This window comes from Corvus moneduloides, chromosome Z (assembly GCF_009650955.1).
Source record: "Corvus moneduloides isolate bCorMon1 chromosome Z, bCorMon1.pri, whole genome shotgun sequence".
NCBI lineage: Eukaryota > Metazoa > Chordata > Aves > Passeriformes > Corvidae > Corvus > Corvus moneduloides.
Window position 1 is genome coordinate 3,452,425 of NC_045511.1, and position 23,103 is coordinate 3,475,527.

Sequence of the window (23,103 nt, forward strand, 5' to 3'; positions counted from 1 at the left end):
GAACTGTGGCCTAAAATTGTGACTGATTATAAGAGTTAGATTTGACTTAATTGTGTGGTCTGGCAGACTGCAGAGTTTATCTGTTTTGGCTACAAATAGTTATGAATCCTCACATCTAACTGGTGCAGTTCAAAGATAAGTCCGTTCAAATTTTCCATTTCAGAAACTAATTAAGCTCATTTTTAACTCCCTAGTTTCAATGCTCTACAAGAAAAAAAAGGAAAAAAATAAAATTTCTCACTTTGAGAAATACTCACAAATTGTGAGAATACTCCCAATTGTCAGATTTCTTCCCCTAAAACAAATTGACAGATTTGACCCAAAGTGAATGACATCAGTTCTCTTTCGCTGAAAAAAGTCTTTTGAGTTGACCAGGCACATTTTCTTATCTCACTGTTGAACAAAAAAATATAAACCCCTACCACGTTTACAACTGTGGTTCAAATGTCTAAAATGTATTGGCTAGTAAAAAAATTAAAAAGTTGTTCATATACATGCTGTAATAGTAAAACCACAGTAAGATATGATACCTAAGACAAGAAAAGTGCACTTGGATTAGCAGCTTTATTTGGATGGTGTAGAGTTGGCTTGTAGGACTAATTTTTCCTGATCTTGCAGAAAAACTGCAGAGTAATTCCTCGATTACTTTCACACTCCCACAGCTGAAATCATTAAGTCTATTGCACTTATTTGTACCATCTCTCCATGCCACACTGGAAAGGAACAGGAAAACTTTTAATTGACTTTTATCATTCCCACCAGGGATATCTTACTTCCTTCCTTCTTTCCCTATTTGTACCTCAAAATACTTAACAAACCAACTGAAGCCACTATTACTGCTCAAGTACAGTATTTCAATGCCAGTGTAGATGTAATTTGGAAAACAAAGAACTGATTTGTGATCATCAACAGAAAGAGTGGTGGAATAACTGAAAAAGTCATAGGTTTTGGCTGATTTTTAGTTATACTTTAAAGGTATATAAATGGTACAAAAATTTAGCATGCATCAGAATTAAGTTTTAAAGTATCACACAAACATCTCTGCTGTAAAGGTATCTGGGGCAGGTTCTCAGTCTTGAAATTTGTCAGGTAGTGGACTGAACTCAGACAATGACATAACCAAACACACTTCCTGTTCATCAGAGACCCTGGTGAGCCATCAATACAATAGAGAATAGAGAATAGAGAATAAGAATTAATCTGTTTCCTTTATTGCTGGCAGTGTTCTTTTTATCCCCTTCAGTTTTAAAATTCATTCACAAGACATAATTCAAGTGCATCTCTTAAAAGAGAAACATGGCATTAACTCCTCATACTGATTAGTATTAATTAGTATTATTTCATAACAATTAAAAAAAATTACCATCCAAATTCCTCAGCTTCTGCACATCTCAGAATTATTTCCCTGATATTTTGAATTTTGTAGTCCTACGAAATCTTTTTGTAAAAGTCACATTTTTATTTATACAATTTAAAAAATCATCAAAAAATGACCCTAGAGTGATACATAGTTAAAATGTGAAATACACTGACATTTCCAGCTCGTTCCATGCTTATATGCCATTACAAAGGAATCATAACTTTACGGAACACATAATCCCTTACTCAACAGGAAAGCTCTCTGGCTAGGTTTACGCTCCAAGAAATTTTGTAGCATATCCATCCCATCCAAAGATCCTCCAGGTTTCAAAATCAGGTTTCTGTATTTCATCCCAGCCTGATAGAAGGTAAAGCAGAATGTTAGTACTTCTTATCTTGCCAACTGCCTCTTTTTCTGTATTTGTTGCATATTGAAAAATATACTCATGATAAAACAACGTTTCTCCTTCCAGATTTTCCTAATACCAAATTAGGATATACCAGGATATATGACAAGTATAATTTAGATCTGCTGGAAGAACTCAGAAGAGCAGAAATTCGACCAATTGTAAAGAAATTATTTTTCTTGTGGTTTTACACTGGTTTTCAAGGTACAATCACAACTTGTCTGAAGACATTCTATAAAGTATAACAAGCACACAACCTCCTCAAAATCCTCAGTGAAGGACTGCCCTTGAGTCTGATAGGCAGGAAGAGGGAACCCAACATCCTTTCTCTAACTGATGATTTCTCTTTCTTTAATCTCTGTTTAGATAACAGACATGATACGTCAGAGATAAGACAGGTATAGCATTGTGGAATGGCATGGCACATACACCTATATAATATACATAGTTGTATATATCATACATACAAACACATCTAACTCACCTATTAAAGTATCTTAAAGAAGATGAGACTTAACTCAGGTTTTAATTTCAGGAAGAAACATTATTGCTCCAGAAAGAATGGATTTCTTTTAAAAAATGAATGAAGTTTCTGAGAAAACAAGTAACGAGGAGTTTCTTAAAAAGAAGTTGTATTTTAAGGAACATATATATATATGAAAAACTCTGGGATTCTGAGACATGACTACAAATGAGAAAATGTTATTTTGCATGTAGATGTCCCAAATGCTTCTGATATTGAAGACAATGTTCTTCCTTTTAGTCAGTGTATATACACATACACACTTCCCCCACAACTCAACAGGACCACATTGCTTCCTCATGACTGTACTGTAAAAACAAGGAAAGGTGTTTTTAAGTGATGGACTTCCATGACTTAATTGAACTACCATTTCCATTGTCTGAATTACAGCTGGAAAAATCTAAAATAAAATAAAAATAAATAATAATTTTTTTTAAAATCACTGAAGCACTGATCACACTTCACTATTTTTGTTAGTTTCCTGAGCATCATCAGCAAATTAATATATTGTTCCTTCTAGCTTAAAAGTATTATTTGAGTAGATTTGAGTCTTTGCTGTTGTCCTTTCAGAGTCAGAATACTGCTCAGTTCTAGGGCGACCTGATCTTATTTCAGATAAAGTGCAAGAATTGAGGAGTGTCTGTCTACCAATTAAGTTAGAGTTAATTGTTTGTTGAAGAATTTTATAGATCCAGTCTCTGAAATTAGGCTGTATAATAGTTGCTCAAAACAGAAGGAGAGCTTTTATTCAAACAGGAAAAAGTAAGCCAAATTTCTATAAGCCCTAGTCATAATACCTTAACCATTTCCCTTTTCTGCTGTTCTGAAGACTAGTCTAAGTCTAGATATAATGAAGTACGAGTAACTACAAAAAACATACTGCTATCTAGTATTCATTTATAAAAAATGGTTTGTCCCATCCTGTGGGATGCTATCACAATTATTTGGGTTAAAAAAGAACTAATTTGAAAAGATAGCATTGAAGAGGGAGGGGAAAAAATCTCCACAGCTACCCCTGAAATTCTATCAGCATCCACACAAAGTGTTTGTGTGCACATACGCCAGAGAGTGAGTGACACGCATAAATAATCACTTTTCTTCTTCATTTCTTGGCCTGGATAACAGGCCTCACAATAAAAGAGGCATTAGTTGTCTTCCAGCTGTTCCACAAAAATATTCACTTTTACCATAATTAATTTCTTTTCAAAGCCTCCCATACACAGGCAAAGAAAACAAAAATTCTCACAAAAAATTAGAATACAAGGCATCCCTCAGGAGAAGTAAAGGTAACAGACCAATTCTGCCAAACTATAGCTTAGGGTTTTGACCATACAGTCACTCAAAATAGAGTTTTGAGAAAAAAGAGTAAAACTGACAGAACAAAAGTGTGATGGCACTGGAGGGATGTGGGCATGTCAGAACAAAAGCCTGACACGAAGTTCCCCAGTTTTGGCACCAGCATCATTAAACATCTTCCCCAAAGTTACAAAAGACAGCATGTCTCACCCCTCCTGAAATACCATTTTTAAGATCCGTGAACAACATTTCATTAAAAGTTATTTTATTTACTCATTTTACTTGACACTTCTTCTCTACTGCTCTTATTTATGAGTGATGAGATTCCCAGTGAAAAAGCAGGTATGCTTATTCTCATATGTACCTGTAATGAATCCCTATCCCTTCACGATTAATCTTAACCTCCAAACCCTATGTCACTTCTTCTCTCAAACTGTGAAGTTGGCTGCTTTCTCCATAAAACCCCTTTTGGGTGTTGTTGGCCTAACCACTGCCTTAGTTTCACAGTCCTACCACATGTATTCTTTGGACTCCTCTCTTTGTCCAGAGAGGTGTTTACTATCTCCATCCTCTAGAGGGATGGACAGTTCTAGAAGTTCTGGTTGCTGTAGTAAGTACAGGGAGGAAAGAAGGCAAATTCCAGGTGAGGAAAAGGACAGTCATGCATTTTCTACTCTCTCCTTTATTTCTCTCTTATACTTCTATCGAAAGGAAGAACTACTGCTGGCAGCTGAATCAAGAACAGAGTTAAGAGGATCAGGAAAACCAAAAGGTCTTTACTATGATAGAACTCATCTATCTCATCTGCAGCACCTCAACTAATACTATAATCCTATAATCTCTGAAAAACGTTGCCAGAATTGGCAGGACTACTAACCACATTACTATTTAACCTTTTTTTCTGCTGGAGGCAGAAGAGGCTGGAGAATTACTCTAGGGAAAAAAGACCCAGTAAATCTAGAACCTCTTAATGATTTGGACTTCAAAAGGGACTTGGGATTTAAACTGAAGATGAAACAATTTTCACATTATTCTATGTTGTGGCAGAAAGCTCAAAATAAATTCAATTTTCTAAATAGTAACTACATAAAAGGACCACAGAGTTGACATACCTAAAATGTAATGGAAATGTAAAAGAAACAGATCACTACTATCATACAGGTTTCACAGCATAATGAATATGCATCTGCTTTTGCAACAGAGGAATGTTTTGTCAGTCTAAAATTACAGCAGAAGGCATTAGACAAGGCAACACAGTATCTTAAAAGTACTACAGTATTAAATATATGATGATTTAATAACTGTATGTTGGGGTTTTAGTTATCCTCCAGCTTTCTTTTTCTCTTAAAGGAATTTTCCCCATACATGTTGCCAGGAGGATGAATTACTGGGTTCTTAGGAAAAACAAAAGACCTGGCCACAGTGGTGGGGTGCATCTGACTACTCTTTTTCACTTGGGTTTGTGGGCAGTCAGTTCCCAGAGTTTGGACAGAGAGAGAGGCTGCTTCTTCGGCTGCCTTCCTCCTACCGGAGAGACCCCAGAATTCCCAAGTCTGTTTTTCCCTGCCCCCCTGGGAGCCAGGCTGCGGCCGCCCTGTCCCCGCCGTTGCTTCGAGCCTTCGCTACTCAGTAGCCCCACCGTGCCCTGCCTGCCCAGACCTCCGGGGGTTCCCACCGCAGCTCCTGAGTTTGGATACATCTCGTCTGCCACCCAGGATTTGTGCTCGTCCCTGCCGTTCCAGCCTGCTGTTCCCGAGGGTCCGGCCGGACACCGGGATCGGCTGCCCAGCGGTTTGTGAAGCCTTTGTCCCATCCCTTCCCGGGATCCCAGGGCACCAGAGCCGCGTGCTCCCCGAGCTCGCTCCGGAGCGCCCCCTGCAGCCGCGGGGGAACCATCGCACCTGCCCTGCTCACCGGGAGCCGCCAGCGCCCCTGCCGGCTGCGAGCGGAACTGCACCCGAGGGGAAAGGGCCTGACAGCCGAGAAGGCTGGGACTGGGTTTGTGATTGTTTGCTGTTACTGCCGTAGTTATTGCTGTTTGTTTGACTGGTTATACACATATAGATATATAATAGTAAAGAACTGTTATTCCTGTTCCTCATATCTTTGCCTGAAAGCCCCTTGATTTCAAAATTATAATAATTCAGAGGGAAGGGGGTTGCAATTTTTTTTCTTCCATTCCAAGGGAGGGTCCTGCCTTCCTTGGCAGACACCTGTCTTTCATACCAAGACACTGTATTAAAATCCAAGTGCTCTTGGAAATTTTAAGATGATTTTCTTAAAGTTACCTTTACACCTTTTTTTGTTGTTGATCTGAACTTGACAGGTACAGAAGTAGTACTTGAGACATTATACTTACGGATCACGATGGTAGTAAATGTAGTTTCAGAGACAAAGTGCAACAGAAGTGTTTATCAAAAAGTATTCATCACCTACCTTTGGATTCATTATTCCTTCTTGCTTAAAGCAGCTATAAAAGATATCCATGGAAAACACTTCACTCCACAGGTATCCGTAATATTGACCATCATAACCACCTGCCAAATGTCCAAAAGTAGCCGGCATGTTTGTTCCTTGAAAAGCAGATTAACATCAAGTTACTGAAATCCGTTATTTCGTTGATGTATACAGCAGTTCAACAATAAATTAATAAGGAATTTATATCAACTACTTTGAAACTTTTAACATAAAGGGTCTGAGTATATCTCAAAGTATTGAACATACTCTGTTGAAAACAAAGGAAATTCAATTTGAAATTTTAGGCTACTTGTACATCCAACACAGATGTGACAGAACATCTAAAGTGGAATTCATGTCATATCACTCTAAAATATATCCTGCAAAAGGCTAGGTTTTATATTTACCTTAATCTTCCTTCAGAAGAGATCATTAAGATCATCCTAAGTTTCAAAATAATTATTTCAGCTTCATAAAGTAGATTATTCCACAAACAACTCAGTTTTTTGTATGCCAAGCATTATTGAGAAAGAAAAGCATGTTAAATCGAACCATCTGGACATGCTGTACAAAAGCTTTATACTGACATACCTGGGGTGGCAGGAATTCCTAGAATCTCCATACAGTATTTTGCATATTCATCTGATGGGTCAACAGACAGCTTTGTATGCAGTGCCTGGTCAACTTTGCTCAAAACAATCTGACGGAGGGTTAGAAGGCCTAATTGGGTAAAAACATTTAATTAACCAGCATCAAAATAGCTGGAGTTTTATTTGCATCTTTCCTTCAAAGATCTCAACATGCATACTAAATTATTAGAACTCTGGAGTTACATCACTTCCATCTGATTTACTCCGCCTACAAAGAGTTGAGAGGCATAGCTTTAATAAAGGAATTATCATGCTAAGCTCCGTCTTTTTGAATATTACTTTCCTCATAGATCAAAACTAAAATAAAGCAGATATTTTAAAAGCAAATTTTAGTATTTAAAATGTTTTCAGCTATCTTCATTTACCATATACCATTTTATTCAGGGCCTACTCAGTTATCTACTCTAAGACACTTCGAAGAAGTTTACACCAAGAACTGCTGCTGCAGCTGCTGTAAGCTTTTTTTAAGGGGCTACAAGATATGAACCTTTACTCAGACAAAATTCTTATGCAGCTGGAGTCTGTACAAACCACAAGCACAAAGACTTCTTGTTCAGGATAGGAAAGCAGTATGAAATAAGCATGAGTAGCTTAATGATGAATTTGTACCATAAATAGGAAGCTCTGATTATAAGAATAAAGAGGTGGGAGTGATAGAATAATAATGACATGATAGGTAATGACGTGAGATTACAATGTTAATGGAGATATGTAGAAGGTCTACAACAGTCCTGTCTGGGATATGTTACGTCTGTTCAGTAAATTTGCAAATAACTTTCATATCTGTCAAGTGTCTCATGCAAATCAAATGTAGACGATACATATAGATACACTGTATTCAAGCAGAGTGCCTATTCTGGAGTATAAATAAGATAAAGAACCCCACAAAAACCACACCAGACCACAACAGACTACCCTCCTCCACCCCCCAGAAACACCACCAATTTTAAACGAGCAAAGCTGGTAGGCAAAAAAATTTACATGGAGAGGAAAGGTATTTTAGTCATGTAGGTGGCCTGGAAAATCAGAGCTGCTACTGTTTCTGCAAAGAGTTCTGTCATCATAGCCTTTATTAGTGGGAGTACCCATGCAAATAAACCCAGAAAGACAGTGGTAAGTGTACACACAGAAGAAATTTAATAGGCTTGTTACGTTTGTCAGTTTTTAAAACTATATACTTTTATACATATACTGCGGGGAAAAAAAGGCAGAGAGATACCTGTGTTAGCAAGTCTAGAGGCAGCAAGTTTCTCAAGGAGTATGTCTCCAACATGGGTTGCATCTTTATAATGTCTTGACATTTGTTGTAGTGGCTCTTTTTCCCACACCCAATTCTCAAACATTTGTGAAGGTACCTCTACAAAGTCTGTTTCCACATTAGTTCCACTAAACCTCGCAAAATCAGTCTAGAAAAAAAAAGAAGCCATTGAATAAAGCTAAAATAGAAGCCAAGATTTTTAGCAGAATATAACACTTCCGATTTCAACATTTCAGTTTAAATCACAGCAAAAGGAATAATTTGAACAGACCAATAATAATAATAGCAATAATTTAAAAATGAAATTTAAAGAAAGGAGGAAAAAAACCAGACATAACACTATTATAAAGGAATAAAGTAGACTACTCAGTAGTTAAATACTACATTATCTACTGGTGTAGAACAGTACTTCCATTTTTTTAGTATTATTGATTTTTACCTTTTAGGTTATGACAGCAATACAAATGTTTTTATGCTGTCTTGTGACAATGATATAATTTGGAAATTATTATAGATTTTTGTTGTATTACACCAAAGTAAAATAATAAACTCTAACTATGCACTTAAAAAGTTTATTGCATTGCAGTCTACCACACCTGATACATAGACTTTACTTAACAAACTTATTCTATTAAGCTTTGCCCTATTTGTCATCATTTGTAATATATGTGGTTAACATACAGCACAATTTTTTTAGCCAGTAATAGATGGACTTAAATAAATAAATCCTAGCAACCTTATTCATTAAAAGTTTCAAATCTGACACTTTGATAAAAGAATATTTTTTCTGAAAGCCAAGCACATTAGAACTTTTTTTTTATTTCAGTATCGGCAATAACTTCATGCTTTAAAAGCTCCGCCAATATTAATTTTGAAGAAAAGTTTGTACAGTTAAGAATCCTCACTAAAATATACTCCAAATCCAAATATTTCTAAGAAGTCACCTCTGAAATTGTTCAAATGTTGTTCAAATACACAGAAATTATTTGGTCTCATAGAATCATAGCATCATAAAGGTCAGAAAATACTTTTAAGATTATCAAGTACAACCACCAACCCAGCATCACAACCACATTCACCATTAAGTCACTGAACCATGCCATAAGTCAAATCCCTCGTGATGGGAGAGAATTTTCTAAAAGTCCTTGCAAGGAGTTTCAAAGATAAACGGAGACTTTTCCTGGAGTTTCAATGCCGCCAGATAGTTGTTTATTAAGTCTTATCAGAGGAACAGAGCCACTAGCGTGACCCAGGTACAGCATAGAGCACAGAAAGCAGGAGAGAAGTCAAATTATCAAGATTTACATGGCCTTTTAAAGATAATTTAACCAATGGTTACAAAAAACGTACATTATTTTCACTTTCCTACCAATTATTCAGTAACACAACTAGGAACTGCGGAATTTTCTATCCAATCATTCCAAACTACTTTTACTGCAGAACATGGAGTAGTAGAAGAAGGAGAAGAAGGTTTAGAGAACAACAACAATCCTCCATTTTGATATTTTTTACTCTTATCTATTTACTACAAAGAGAAGCCCAAAACCTCTAAAATTTCTTACCCTGTGGCGATCTTACATAGTAGTCTATCACCTGATTCACACCACTGTATTTTCTAGTTCTTGTCTGATCGTTGGTAATTTTTTCCAAGGTTGGCAGTTGAAACAGTGTTGTTCAGGGGGGTAAGAACCCTTAAAAACAGGCAGAGAAATATTCTCTGCACTCTGGGTTCCTACAACTAAGCTATTAACCTATGTCCTCAAGTACCATATCCACACAGTTTTTGAATGCTCCCAGGGCTGCTGACTCCACCATTTCCCTGGGTAGATGATTTCAAAGCTTTACAACTCTTTCAGTGAAAAAAATTTTGACTAATATCCAATCTAAACCTCCCCAGGTGCAACTTAAGCCATTTCCTGTCATTGATTGCCTGGGAGAAGAAGCTGGCCTCCATCTGGCTACAGCTTCCTTTCAGGCAGTTGTAAAGAGCGATAAAGTCCCCCCTGAGCCTCCTTTTCTCCAGGATAAACACCCCCAGCTCCCTCAGCTGCTCCTCACAGGACTTGTCCTCCAGATCCCTTCCCACCTCTGTTCCCTTTCTCTGGACTCGCTCCAGCACCTCAATGTCCTTCCTGAACTGAGGGCCCAGAACTGAACACAGCACTTGAGGTGTGGCCTCACCAGTGCCCAGTACAGGGGCACAGTCCCTGCCCTGGTCCGGCTGGCCACACCACTGTTGATCCAGGCCAGGATGCCATTTGCCCTCTTGGCCACCTGGGCACACCCTGGCTCATGTTCAGCTGCTGCTGACCAGCATTCCCAGGTCCTTTTCCACTGGGCCCTTTCCAGCCACTCTGCCCCAGCCTGTGGAGCTGCCTGGGGTTGTTGTGACCCAAGGGCAGGAGCCAGCACTGGGCCTTGTTGAACCTTATGCAACTGGTCTGCTCAGATCCCTCTGTAGAGCCTTCCTATCATCACTCCACTCTTGTCATGTAGTAAGTCCTCCTCCTCTTGCCAGGTCAATTTTATTTTCTTTTCCTTCTCATCAACATACTAACAAAACATTTATGTGCTAAAAGAAAAAGAATTCTCTGTTGTCCTCTCTACGAGATGTTTATATTCTTACAGTCCACCCTCCAGTGGAAAATAGATGCTCACAGGATTACACACTTTTGAACTTACTTTCTTGCAGGGTTACCAAAAAAAGCAGGTATAATACAGGACATAACCTTGAACTGACATCTGTGTCAACATGCATGTGTCTTCCTCTCATGTCTTCAGAAGAACAACACAAAAGGAGTAAAACTTTGGTTTTTGTTTATTCTTGCAGGCTGCCCAAATCCACAGTTATAACAGGCTGGCCCTTCTTACTATCCTTGCTGAATAGCAGCTCTGAAGAACAGCTAGGAAGCATCAGCTTCAGGGAAGAAATGGTGATAGAAGTGGCTAGAGCAAAAAGCAAGTGACCTTCAGATACCTTCATTTACCCATATCCAAGTGCACCACACTAACAAAAAACATCAAGACAATTTGGTTTGAAGTTACTTCAAGAGCTCTCCTTCCTGAACAACTTAAACAAATTCCCTCCCTGCCCTGATCTCACTCTCCAACAGTACATTACTTAATCAGACCTTTACCAGCAGCTCACAAATTCCCTCCCAGTCTCATCCTTGCATAGCATTTAATTGTCAAGTCTTAACATGCTTAAACAAATCATCATATGAAACAAGACAGTGCTTTGTACACACAAATTCCAGAGGACAGGATGTTCTTATGTGGGACTAGTGAGTTTGCACACATGCAAATAACTATTTACATACAATACAGAAGAAGTCAGCATGGCAGCTGGGCACACAGAAAACACCAGAGCAGTGCAAGAAACAACTGGAAAGCAGGCCTCTCTGATCTGTGTGCAATTCCATAGCAACTGAAGTACATATGCATTGGAATTGCTGGCTTCAGCTGCCCTGAAGGGACTCCAAAACACCCAGGCACATCCTCACTGGTTGTCCAAATGTTGCAGTCAGTTTTGTACCATTTTATAACAATGCCAATTGTGCTTCATTTATATACAGCTTCTATATTGTCTAGGTTTTATTCTTCAATTTTTGATATCAGAAACACCTATTACAGGGTGAAGATGATAAATAATAACTATATTTTTACCTTTAAGATGATTAAAAAATATCTAAGCAAGTCTACCTACTTATTAACTCTGTATTTAATATATGGATTTCTGTGATTATGTTGTTTCTTTATTCTGCAGTCCCAGTCTCTAGGATCATGGTCAAAAAATCTAATGTGGGTCATTTCTTCCTTGATTTTATTATTTTGTATTTACTTATACAGAAGATAAAGGAAGTGCTACACAAAATCTGAATTTGTAGATAACTATGTGAATTTTTTGGTGTGTGAATACTGACACTCATGTCTTTCTGAAATATAAAATTTTCATTAGGCTAATAATAAATTTATCATTTGGCAGTATCAATTTTACATGTAAGTAAAAATGAAAACAGCAATTTTACAACTTTATTAATATCCTGATGGAAAATCTGAAACTACCTTCAGTTCTTTCTGGTCACTGCAATAAACCTAACCTGTTAGATAGGAGAAAACAAAATAGCTCAGGCAAGACCTGTTTTATGCTTGTGGTGTGAAGACGGATAGGTCTCAATGTACTAAATGCCAAAATGCTGGAGGTCATCTAGCCTCAGAAATTATTTTCATTCCTAGGCACAGCAACCTGTTTTTGTTTCTAATACCTAGTATGAAACAAGAAGTAATAAAAAGCCCTCTGAACAAAGCCATGACTGAGCATCTTCTTCACCTTACCTGTGATGAGCGAATAGACTCCTGCATGATGCAAATGCAAAAGTACATGTTCCTACAAAAATGTTTTTCATAAGAAGATGTATTTATTGCTTCAGTTTTAAATCAATATTAAAACAAAAAACAACCTGGTGCTTTAAAAAATAACCAGAACTCTGCATATGCGCTTTACTAAAATTAGAAACCACCAAAACAGACCTATACCTTGCTTTGAGACAGCGGAGAAAGAAGTAAGTCTTACACTGGAATAGAAACATCACTAACCTGTGCACATATCTGATGCATTACATGACCAAATTCATGGAAGTAAGTCTTTACTTCATCATGCCGCAGCAGCGATGGCCGATCCGATGCTGGCTTTGTGAAGTTGGTTACCAGAGCAGCTACAGACATCAATCTGCTGCCATCGGAGAGGAGACAGCCAGGTTGTAGACCAAAGCAGGCTGCATGCCCATACTTTCCCTCTCTGTATAAGAAAATATATCAGACACTATCTTCAAACCACAGCCCTGCTCACCAGAATGGCAAAGCCTATTCAAGAACAGGGACAGTCAGTCAGTGTCTCTACACAAAAAATGTACATCTTTTCATGGCTTCTAAGACTCAGTAAGTTAAGAGCATAAGGGGGAAAAAGGCCCTTCTACTCGCATACTGAAATCACAAGTTCAAGATTCCCAGCAGCATTTACAAGAATCTGTTTTTTACTGAAATGCTGAAAGTATATGTATTTCAATGTCAATTGTTTTAAACTGCTACTGCAACAGGAAGGACTGGGTTCTGTTCTCTGTTGCAATTTTTTTTTTTACTGCAGGAGACAAAAGAATACAATACACTGCATTTTCACTGTGATACAAGAGTTTAAAGGAAAATTATTTTGACATTTTTGCCCTAAACTATTCAGTTAACTACTCAGATTAAGTCAGAGAAGTCTTACTAACACATACCTTCAGCAATTCAACTGATACATATAAAGGTGGAAGCAGGTGAACAGATGAAGGAGATAGTTATGTTAGATATTGTATGGACAGATAGAGTAAAAAGAACAATTTCTGTACTACTACATATATTGAGTAACCTAATTTTCTTAGGCCAGAAAACCTTCAATCAACTTATATTAAAAAAGAATATCAGCAAATTTATAAAACGCTAAATACTAACGTAAAAAACCCTACACCGAAGCAAACAAAAAGCCAGCAACAAATAGCCAAAAAGGACTAGCTTAGAATAAATCATGTGAAACCAGTCCAGTCTCCTAATCTTTGACAAAACACAGATGATGCTGTAAACAGCTACAAAGAGAGATGGAGAGCTACAGAGATCAACAAGGAAGTAAATCTGAATGTGTGCTCAACAGGAATCAATTTTTCGTATTGATCTATTTGATTCAGCAGTCTGGACAACAGGGTAGAAAATACACACCAAGAGTAAAGAGGAACTGGGAGAAACTAGGAACTCTTGGCAGACAGAAATAGAATTGATCTGAGCAAGCTGGAGTAACAGTTCAGCAGAAATGAAACTTAAAACGCCGTAGTAGGTTAGGAAGAAAAGCGTGTAGATGCAAAATATTATGGACAATTGACTAGAGAGCAGTACTACCAAAAATATGAGTGAAGTAGCAATGCTTCATAAAATGAATATAAGCAAGAAATATGGAAGTACTTAAAAAAAAAAAGCAGAAAAATATCTGAACACAGTCCAGAGGACAACTTAATGAAACACACTAATAATCTTGTCAGTGGAACAAATATTTACTTCCAAATGCATTTAATTTTAACCAAACAAGCAGCAACCTATTAAGACAAATTCCATTTTAAACATGTAAGCAAAACACTAAGTCATAGTTACCTGGGGTAAAGATCCAAATAGAACTGCCCTAGCATTTCTCCTGTTGATTTATCCTTGACTGTATAAAGAGTAACACTACCGTGCCAGACATGAGCACCTTCTATTTGCTCAAATTCAAGCCCCAGCAGCTTCTGGTAAATATTCAGTAAGCCTTCTGTAACAGCCTCAATTGGGAAGTATTCCTTCAGTTTTTCTTGATCTATGGAGTACTTCAGCTCTTCAGTTTTGTTCATATAATAATGAAGATCCCATGCATTGATTCTTCCATCATAATCAAAGTTTCTTTCTTTACATTCCTTTTTCTTCAGATCTAGAATGAATCGTGTTTCTTCCTCAACCAATGGCTTTAGCTTTTTACTCAAATCATCTGAAAGAAAGATTGCCTTGGAGTCAACTTTCATGTTCCTTACTATAATGTGTATTCCTATGAAATACACTCAACACTTCAAGCACATACTCCAGAACTGGATGTTTTCCATTCATTGACCAACACCAAGGAACATCTGTTTTCTTGTCCTAAGAAATCTTAGTTGCAGGCATGCTGTAAATGATACAGCATTCCATGTAGGTCTAGGAGTGGTGTGAAGGGTTTTGGTAAACTAAGACTTTTTCCAAGACATCATAAATAAAAAGTAACACTAGACACTTACACTTGAATCCTTTAATTTTACCTCATGTAATCTCAGTATTCCTCATACATTTCTTCAGCAACAGCCAGACTACAACTACTATTAGTTAGTGGAAGGAAGTACAACACAGAATTCAATACTTCTAGCTAAAGTCCTCCAAAAAAAACCAAGAGACTCAAGAATTCTTGCCTGTAGGATGGCTGGCTTCCAGACTAGTCCTTGGATATTATGATTCAAAATTTTTCCAATATACTTTTCTTGGACAAGAAGGCATCATAGCCTTCATGAAGCAGACATATTGAATTAAAATATTTAGGCTTACTGAAACATACTGTACTTTTTCTCTTGTAACTATTTCTGGTTTATCAGAAACTTTTTTCTTCATTAAGAATTCACATTAATGTTCATTGTTGATACCTAGAGTGTAAAATTTAGGAATTGCCACTCCTGTTTCTAGGAAGACTGTAAGGCGTTAAATGCATTTACATGATTTAAATACTGTTTGCAGCTTGTACTGTGCTAAATTCAGAATATATCACAGGAGAGAATGCTCTTCTTCCTAGACGTAAGATCACCTTATGCACATTTGATTTAAAACATTAATAGATAGGAACAAAGTAGAGCAAAATATACTGTCATGCTTGTAGCTGAGGATATATCAAAAGAACTAAATTAAAAGTGACAATTAATCTAAAGTACGTTCTCCCTCTGTGAGAATTACCACGAAGCATGATATTTATGAAAAGTATCTGATCTCAAGCTGTTAAAGTCAATGCTAAATTACGTGTGTCAGCTTCAAAATAAACAAAAAACCCACAGTATTACAAAAATATAATGGAGTAAGAAAGTCTAAAATACTTCAAGTACACTTAAAATATCTAACATTTAATAATAAATCAAAAGTATTAGGTAATTTTCAAGTATACTGATAATTATTATTGCCAAATATGGATCTGATCTCATGAAGGAGCATTTCAAGAGAAATGCAACAGAATTATACGTTCAGAAAGAGGGGCATTTGAACCTTTTACTGAAGCATAAACACAAAAATCCACTACCAATAAACATACCTTATTTTTGCATTAATTTATTTAGGTGGGTTATTTGTATGACACATCATACATGTCCTGAGTGGTGTTAGGACACAGTAATAAAGGAACACATACTATTCTGTGGAGCTACATAATTTCAGAAAGTAGAGGTTAACTCCATGTCCAAGAGTCCGCTGACATGAACAAGATGACTCTAAATTAATTCATAAACTACTATGTTTAAAATTTTCAAGATACCTCTGTTTTCAGATCAAATTCCATTTCAGGGATTTTGAATTCCAGATTTAATCCATCAGTCCAGAAATAATTTTTTTATTCAGCTCATGGAAATTGCATCATCACATACAGTAATCTTTCATTATACTTAATGCATTTCATTATACTGTATCAGAAGAAGACACCAAGGCTACAGATGCACAAGAAATTGGGAACAAAAAGCTGCAATTCTGATGCAGCCTCTTGAACTGATAAAATTGCTTAAGCTGCACATGTTACTCTGGTTCTAAATTAGGGTAACTGCATTTTGGGGCAGAGAAAGACTTAACCACTTGCTTATACTGGCTTTCACAAAGCAGTTTTTCTCAGAATTTACCTTGTGCTTCCTGATTTGGAACAACTGCATTAGTATACCTTTGCTCTAAAATATATATATGCCAGAACAGAGACATCAGAGTTCCTTTTCCAGCTAAACCTCATGGACACTATGACCTAGTTATGTATTTAAATTCATCTTGGCTGAAGAGACATGTTACTACATTAAATATACAAGTATTACTTATAAATATGAACAAACCTAAGAAAGTTGTTACGTTATCTGTGCTCTTCGCAGTGTTTACTTCCAGGACAAAGTTGGCATGTGTATTATAACCAAGAAGTTCTGCTACTTTTGCTCTTAGTGGGAGCAATTGCTGCAGAATTTTTGTGTTCTCCTAAAAAAGAAAGCAGGCAAATTGGTAAAATGAAACCAGAAAACACATTTTATCAAAACAATTATCTCAGTAATATCTGTAATCCTATGAAACAGAAAACATTTCAAATTAAACACTTAAAGGTTAAAATATAAAATAACCTAAGTTTAGCTAGATTCTTGGAACAGTTTTTTTCTCAGCATTTGACTGCAGGTAGCTCCTTATTATAACTTACCTTTATAAATTAATCAAAATATACAGCATTTTCTTTTAGGTTGTGAAGAGTTTATTTCCTTTATCAATCACTTACATGTGAAAGATAATAAGGAAATTGCTGAGAGCAGGCTTAATTGCTTGTAAGTGGTGAAGACAGATTGCTAATCTATTGCGCCAAAGTTTGTTTGCAAATTTCCCTCTTTTGCCACTCTGACAACAGCAGTCAGAGAAAGATCTGAAACAGAAAACCCCAAACCTTCACCTAAATGTGTTTAGGAATCCTTGAGAAGCTGAAAATGTAATTGTGTAAATCTCTAGTTCTGGAAAAGTGAGATTTGTCAGGGGAAAAAAAAAAATCAAACACTAGATTTGAAGATTGTCACACAGTTTTATCATTAAATCTCCTTATGTGTGTTGACTTGCAAAGTGTTCAGTACCTGGTGCCATTTTATCTTATCTTGTACTCATCACATTTCCAAGCATTTCAAGCACAAAAGCTCAACTCTACTATTGTTCTCTAATGCATGGCTGGTACAATTGTCTGAATGACATATCCTCTATCCTTTCAATGCTTTTTTTATTTTGTACCTGTCTAGTTGTGCGTATATACAGAAGCCACAATCAGACACCCTTTTCTGTGAGGAAAGTGTCAGTAAGCATCTGCAGAACACTGTAGGGAAACTTCACAAAAGATTGAAATCCCACTTGTATTAACAGAACCCCTTGAATATTAAGATACATACAATTACACATACACAGAGGCAGATCATCAATTTCTAAGGTCTCAGGACATCATAACAAATTGGAGCAAGGCACTGTCAAAAATCACACTGGTAAGTTTTGATTCCAAAATACTCTACAACATGCAAAACTCAAATGTAACATTTGAATGTTTACCTCCCTTTTTCAACTCTGTCACAGCACTGTAGAACAGTCAATACACAACATACCTCTTTGCATCTCGAGTTAAAGGCAGATTCCATTTTTCTCCTGGTTTCTGAAATGCAGCACTTCTTCATAATAGGAAAATAGTGGGGATATTTTAAAGTAACTTTATATTTGTCTTTCTCAGTCTTCTCTAAACTGTTAATAAAGTCATCAGGAAGGCCATCTATAGAATACAATTTAATAAACAATGTTTACCAAAATTATCTACTCCCCCCTGTTTTTGTGAGACTGCTGCATTTGTTTTCCTGCAGTCCACTTTGACATCAGACATCTCCACAGAAATACACCTCCCTTTTTACAACAATTTGCTAAAACTTTTACAAATTCCACCAAGCAAAACAAAATTTGGAAACACCTGAGAGCAAAGGAGAAATACATGTATGACTACCAGATAAAAACTAAATTACATCTATAAATCTCTGTTATTAGAGCACATTTTATGTGATGCCCTTCAGATAATGAATCCCCAAATTCTCTGTCACATGATTTCCCTAGCTTGGTGTAAATTACTGAATTAGTTAAACTTTACTGCAGGACTAAAAATGCTTTTCCAGTAATTACACAGGGGATTGCTTGATGATAACTGAAAAAAGGTACAGAATAAAGTTATGCTAAAGAAAGTAGGACCAACATGCTAACTTGATGCAAGGCAAACAGCTCAGGAAGCACAAATACATGAAGACATCATGAACACCTGCAAAAGATAACCCGAAATTGGTTCTGGAGAAGGACTAAAAAGGAAACAGAAAAGACTGTGAAACAGTCAGAATTTCACTTGATCTAACCATCACTCATGGGGCAAAAGTCAGTTACTCCAATAAAACTGGAAGGTTGAAAAAACAGAAACAGAAAGCATCCTACTCACCAAGTTCTTCCTTAGAAAATACAAGAAATGTGTTTTCCTCATTCAAGTTTTTGTTAAAGTCTATACACAGCTCATTCAATTTTTTCTTCATTGTCTTTATTTCCTGTATCAGGTATAAACTGAACTTAGTGGAAAAACAAACATCAAAGTTGGCAATTTTTATCCTCCACATGAGTAACATTTCATTTTTTTCAGATAGGCTCTCTACTAACCAACAGTAAATACCAGGACGGAGCAAATAACATACTGCAGGTAGCATCATACTTCACAGCCTGTCAGTCTTCCTTTTATGTTTCTTTTGGTCCAGAGCAATATTGTTGCAAAGGGCTGTCACTTGGAACATTTTAAACTCAGATTAGAGGGGACTGAACAGATTGAATGCATTCACTAAATAGTATCATGTGCTAACATTCAATTATTTTCTTTTATTTGAAAAGCTAAATTACAATTTTAAGTGTAAAAATATCCACTAAAATCAATGAGAATGAAGGGAGTAAAAAAACATGTAACCTACTCAAAAACACCGCTTTGGAATTGTACAGAAAGAAGAGGCTGCTCTCACAACACAAGGCCGTTCCAAAACCTTTTTTAAAACCCTGATATTCACATTTCTGAAACATTTTCTAATATATCTCACGGCAAGTTTCTATTTGAACTTGACAGTAACACGTAAACATAGTAGTTCTCAGTAACAGAATGCACACCAAATATAAAACTTGGCAAAGACTACCATTAGCCAATTTTTAACCTAAATATAATTCAACTATTGTCTCCCAAGGAATTTCAAAATACCTTTAGAGGCATCAGTAACTCCTAAGCTATGAAAATGCACATCAAACTGTTCTCACTAGCTGAAGGATGTGGATGAAGAATGATTGTTTTCTACAAAGGATTAAGTCTATTCAACAGTCAGAAATAAAGGTCACAATAAAGTCAGAAATATCACTCAGAATTTGAGGATAACTATGTTGGCATCTGCAGAATCCCAGAAGATAAGAGGCTAATGTGTTTGTCTCAAACACCAATAGCAGGGTGTCTGTGGCACCAACCAAGGACTGCAGGTAACAACAGCCAAGGACTGTTGGCAGTAACACGCTGTGAGAAAGAACAAGATGTGACTGGACAAGGGGCCATAAGGAGGTAGGACAGCACTTTTCTGGGACAAACGTCCTTGATCTACCTCCTGGAGATAAGCACAACTCAGTACAGCACAAACACAGGAATGAGGTGGAGCAACAGGCCTGGAATGTAGAGAGGGGGAATAAGACCACCAAAGGCCCCCACAGCCCTCTGACCCATTTCTAGAAGAGTCTAAACAACAGACTGTGCATGATGACTAATTTACGCAGAACATGCAAAACTTTTCTCCAGGGCAAGGAAAGCTTGTCTATAAAAGAGTATCCCCACCCAAGCCCAGGCAGCACCTCCAGGACTCTGGACACCTAGTCAGCTGGATTGATGCTGGAGGCATGAATGCTGATCTCTCTTTCTCCCTTTCTTCTTTCTCTCTTCCCCTCTTTAATTCATTTATATGTCTTTTCCCTTTCACTCTTTTTATCCAAAAAGATTCACACCCTTTTATCCAAAACCCACTCCCATGTGCTTATACTAGGTCAGGGACTAATGTACCAATTCCCACACCAAGTACATAATTTACTAATAAAAGTTTTTTGCAGACCCTCTGATTTTGTTGTTCGTTTCAACCATAAGCACCTATATGAATCTTGGCTGCTCCCTTCCTCTTAAGGGTGTGATGCCACAGCATCTCAGATGCTGACAATTTTACTTCCTGTTTGCCTGAAGTGAAAATTGCTTTCTAAGTCAGTTCTCCCTTAACGAAGAAAAATTCTCAGAGCAGCTTGTTTTCTCCTTTAACCTACTGTGATTTTTTTTTCAGGCTAAAGGCTAAAATCTTGGGTAGATTTAACAACATCAGTTAACTGAAACTAGCTGTGTTTTTGCAACAGTTTATACATACTTTTGAATAAAAGTGCAGGCTCACTAGTAAAATTTTTTGAGAGGTCTCCTCCCCAGAAATCTAATTTAGGCATTCTCTATAATCATAATATATAACAAAACTTTTTCAGCTAGGCTTCTTTTACTCTCAAGGTTATGAGGTGATGCATACCACCTCTATCCACTGTGTACCATAGGTGTCTTATCAGATTAGTTTAAAAACCTTCAATTTGAAGGTTTTTAAAGGATGGATCTGGAAGTAAGAACAGTTGAGAGCAGTAATTCAGCAGGTCCAAAAGCATGAAGTTCAAATATATGCTTAGTACAGCTAACCAACCATAAATTTATCCCTTCAACAGTTTGTAACCTTTGCTTTATAAACAAATAGTCCATATTTACTTTCTGCACTTCTTTAGGAAGATGGAGTCCATTTCTTCTCCCCACTTGAACAGATTTCTCTAGATATCGCTTTGTTTCAGGCTTTACATTTTCAAGATCACAGGTTTGCTGAAATGACAGTATAGAATAATTGAATTTATAACACATTGTAAGAAACATACCAAGCATTAGAAGGGTTTGAACAGAGCTGTTCTTTAGAACACTGTCATATTAAAAAAGGAAACATCCTGGATTTTAGTGTGAAGAACTTCCCAAAAACAGGTACCTTACACAATAGTATTCTTACATTCATGTAGAATGTTTTAAAAATCATTTTCTTTTACCAAGTGTCTCAGCACATTTACACGCTGTCATAATGGCAAGCCCTTTCAGTTTACAGTACAGTGCACTTAAGCTTCTTCTGTAGAGATATCTTTCTTTCACATAGTTGAAGAAAATCAGTGCTATAAGGTAACACTATACCGTAAAAGTCAGAGGAATTGAAAAAAACACCCCAAAAGATTAGAAGTGTCACTTAAGATTATCAGATGGCATGAAATTTGGGCATATATGTCTTCTTCAGAACCAAGCTACCAGTGACAACAAATAAAACAGGATCACAGAGTATTTTGAGTTGGAAGGCACCCACAGGGACCATCATCTTGAAAATACTACACATATGAAGCTTTGGAACTTTCCAGAACTTTTAGAATCATCATAGTTGATGATTTTATATACCATTTCATACTTTTTTTGGAAGACAGAGTAAGAAACAAAACCTACTTAGAATTCCATGAACAAAACCTGCAGCAGCTGTTTACATCAGGCTGTTTCCTGAGGGCCCGTGGGTGGAGAAGACTGGCAACATTCTTAAGCATGCCTCTACTAGTCAGCATGTGCAGATGTTAGGAGTAACAAAATTTAAAATGATAGTTTCACTACCAAATTCACCTTTATTCCAAGTTTCAGACCTCAAAATACAAGTTTTTCAAAGAATAAGATCTGGAGCATATTCAACAACCTAATTTTATGCAGAATTTTTTTCCCCCTAATGGGGAAAAGGAAGTGACTCCATTATTCTAATATTTTCTTAAATTAAATATAAAAACCTCAATTATTTTCCTTCATCAACAGCTCTTAAATTAAGCATAATTTAGAAAGAGTACTATTGTTAAGTTAGAAAAGTTAAAGAGCTAAAGCATTCAGCATGTCACTGAGGTCAAGCAAATTTGCTCATCTCTTAGAGGACTGTGTTATAAATAACATGAAGTGTGAGGGATCTCATCCTCCTCACTCCATTTTAATCTGGCCCCATGCAGGATCATGAAACTGAATTCATCTACTTGAATTATTAAATCCCCAGTGAGGCCATGAAAAACCTGATTTAATCCAACTGTTTACCACTTCATTTGAACTGACAAAATAATTTCAGCAGAAATCTGAATTCTGTTTGTGGGAAGTTCTTTCTTCATGTGTTCCTGGAGCCCAACTTTTTAACTGAGGGTTTCTAAGAGGAGAAGGCATTAGAAATTTAGCAAAAATTAATAAGAACTTAATGATATGGAAATAGCAATATTTGACCAGTCTGGGACTACTGGAAATTTCACATTTGTTCTAGAGCAGAACTCTTACTACTTTACAGTTATTATGAAGTTGATATATGCTCAGAGGTTGTATCTCTGCAAACTAATACTAAAATATGCTTGCATGCTGCAGTTAAGAAAAATCTCTAAAAAAATTAAGTGGAGACTTAAGCAAAAATTCTAACTGTTACAAAGGTCAAAGATTGCTGCAAGGGAAAATGAAGTAGGAAAACACCAAAGGAAAAAAAAAAAATTTAAAGAAATAATAGTAGTGAATAACGGCAATCAATTTTCACTACCTACTGTCAGATACTCCTGTAAATTAAAAATAGATACAGAGATATGTTAGATTAGTCCTCAGTGTATCTGTGTATTCTATAGTGGAAGGTGGGGAAAATGACAGTAGGTAATATATACAAATTAAGCCATTTAATTACTAGC

At 36.7% G+C, this 23,103-nt stretch overlaps 1 protein-coding gene across 3 annotated transcripts in view; it reads right to left on the reverse strand.

The window, feature by feature from the left end:
• Positions 1–693: 693 nt before the first annotated feature.
• NLN (neurolysin) overlaps positions 694–23,103 on the reverse strand; it is a 38,513-nt gene continuing 16,103 nt past the window's right edge. For 2 of the 3 annotated variants that reach the window (XM_032095718.1, XM_032095719.1), the window contains exons 4-13: positions 21,101–21,208; positions 18,746–18,848; positions 17,883–18,043; positions 16,602–16,737; positions 14,128–14,494; positions 12,547–12,748; positions 7,912–8,098; positions 6,634–6,762; positions 6,022–6,158; positions 1,494–1,717 (exon numbers count right to left, since the gene is read on the reverse strand). In XM_032095718.1, the coding sequence (XP_031951609.1) occupies positions 1,583–1,717; positions 6,022–6,158; positions 6,634–6,762; positions 7,912–8,098; positions 12,547–12,748; positions 14,128–14,494; positions 16,602–16,737; positions 17,883–18,043; positions 18,746–18,848; positions 21,101–21,208 (1,665 nt within the window). In that variant the 3' untranslated portion in view covers positions 1,494–1,582. Of the gene's footprint in view, positions 1,718–6,021; positions 6,159–6,633; positions 6,763–7,911; positions 8,099–12,546; positions 12,749–14,127; positions 14,495–16,601; positions 16,738–17,882; positions 18,044–18,745; positions 18,849–21,100; positions 21,209–23,103 lie in introns of all 3 variants that reach the window. The other variant, XM_032095717.1, reaches the window with a different exon arrangement.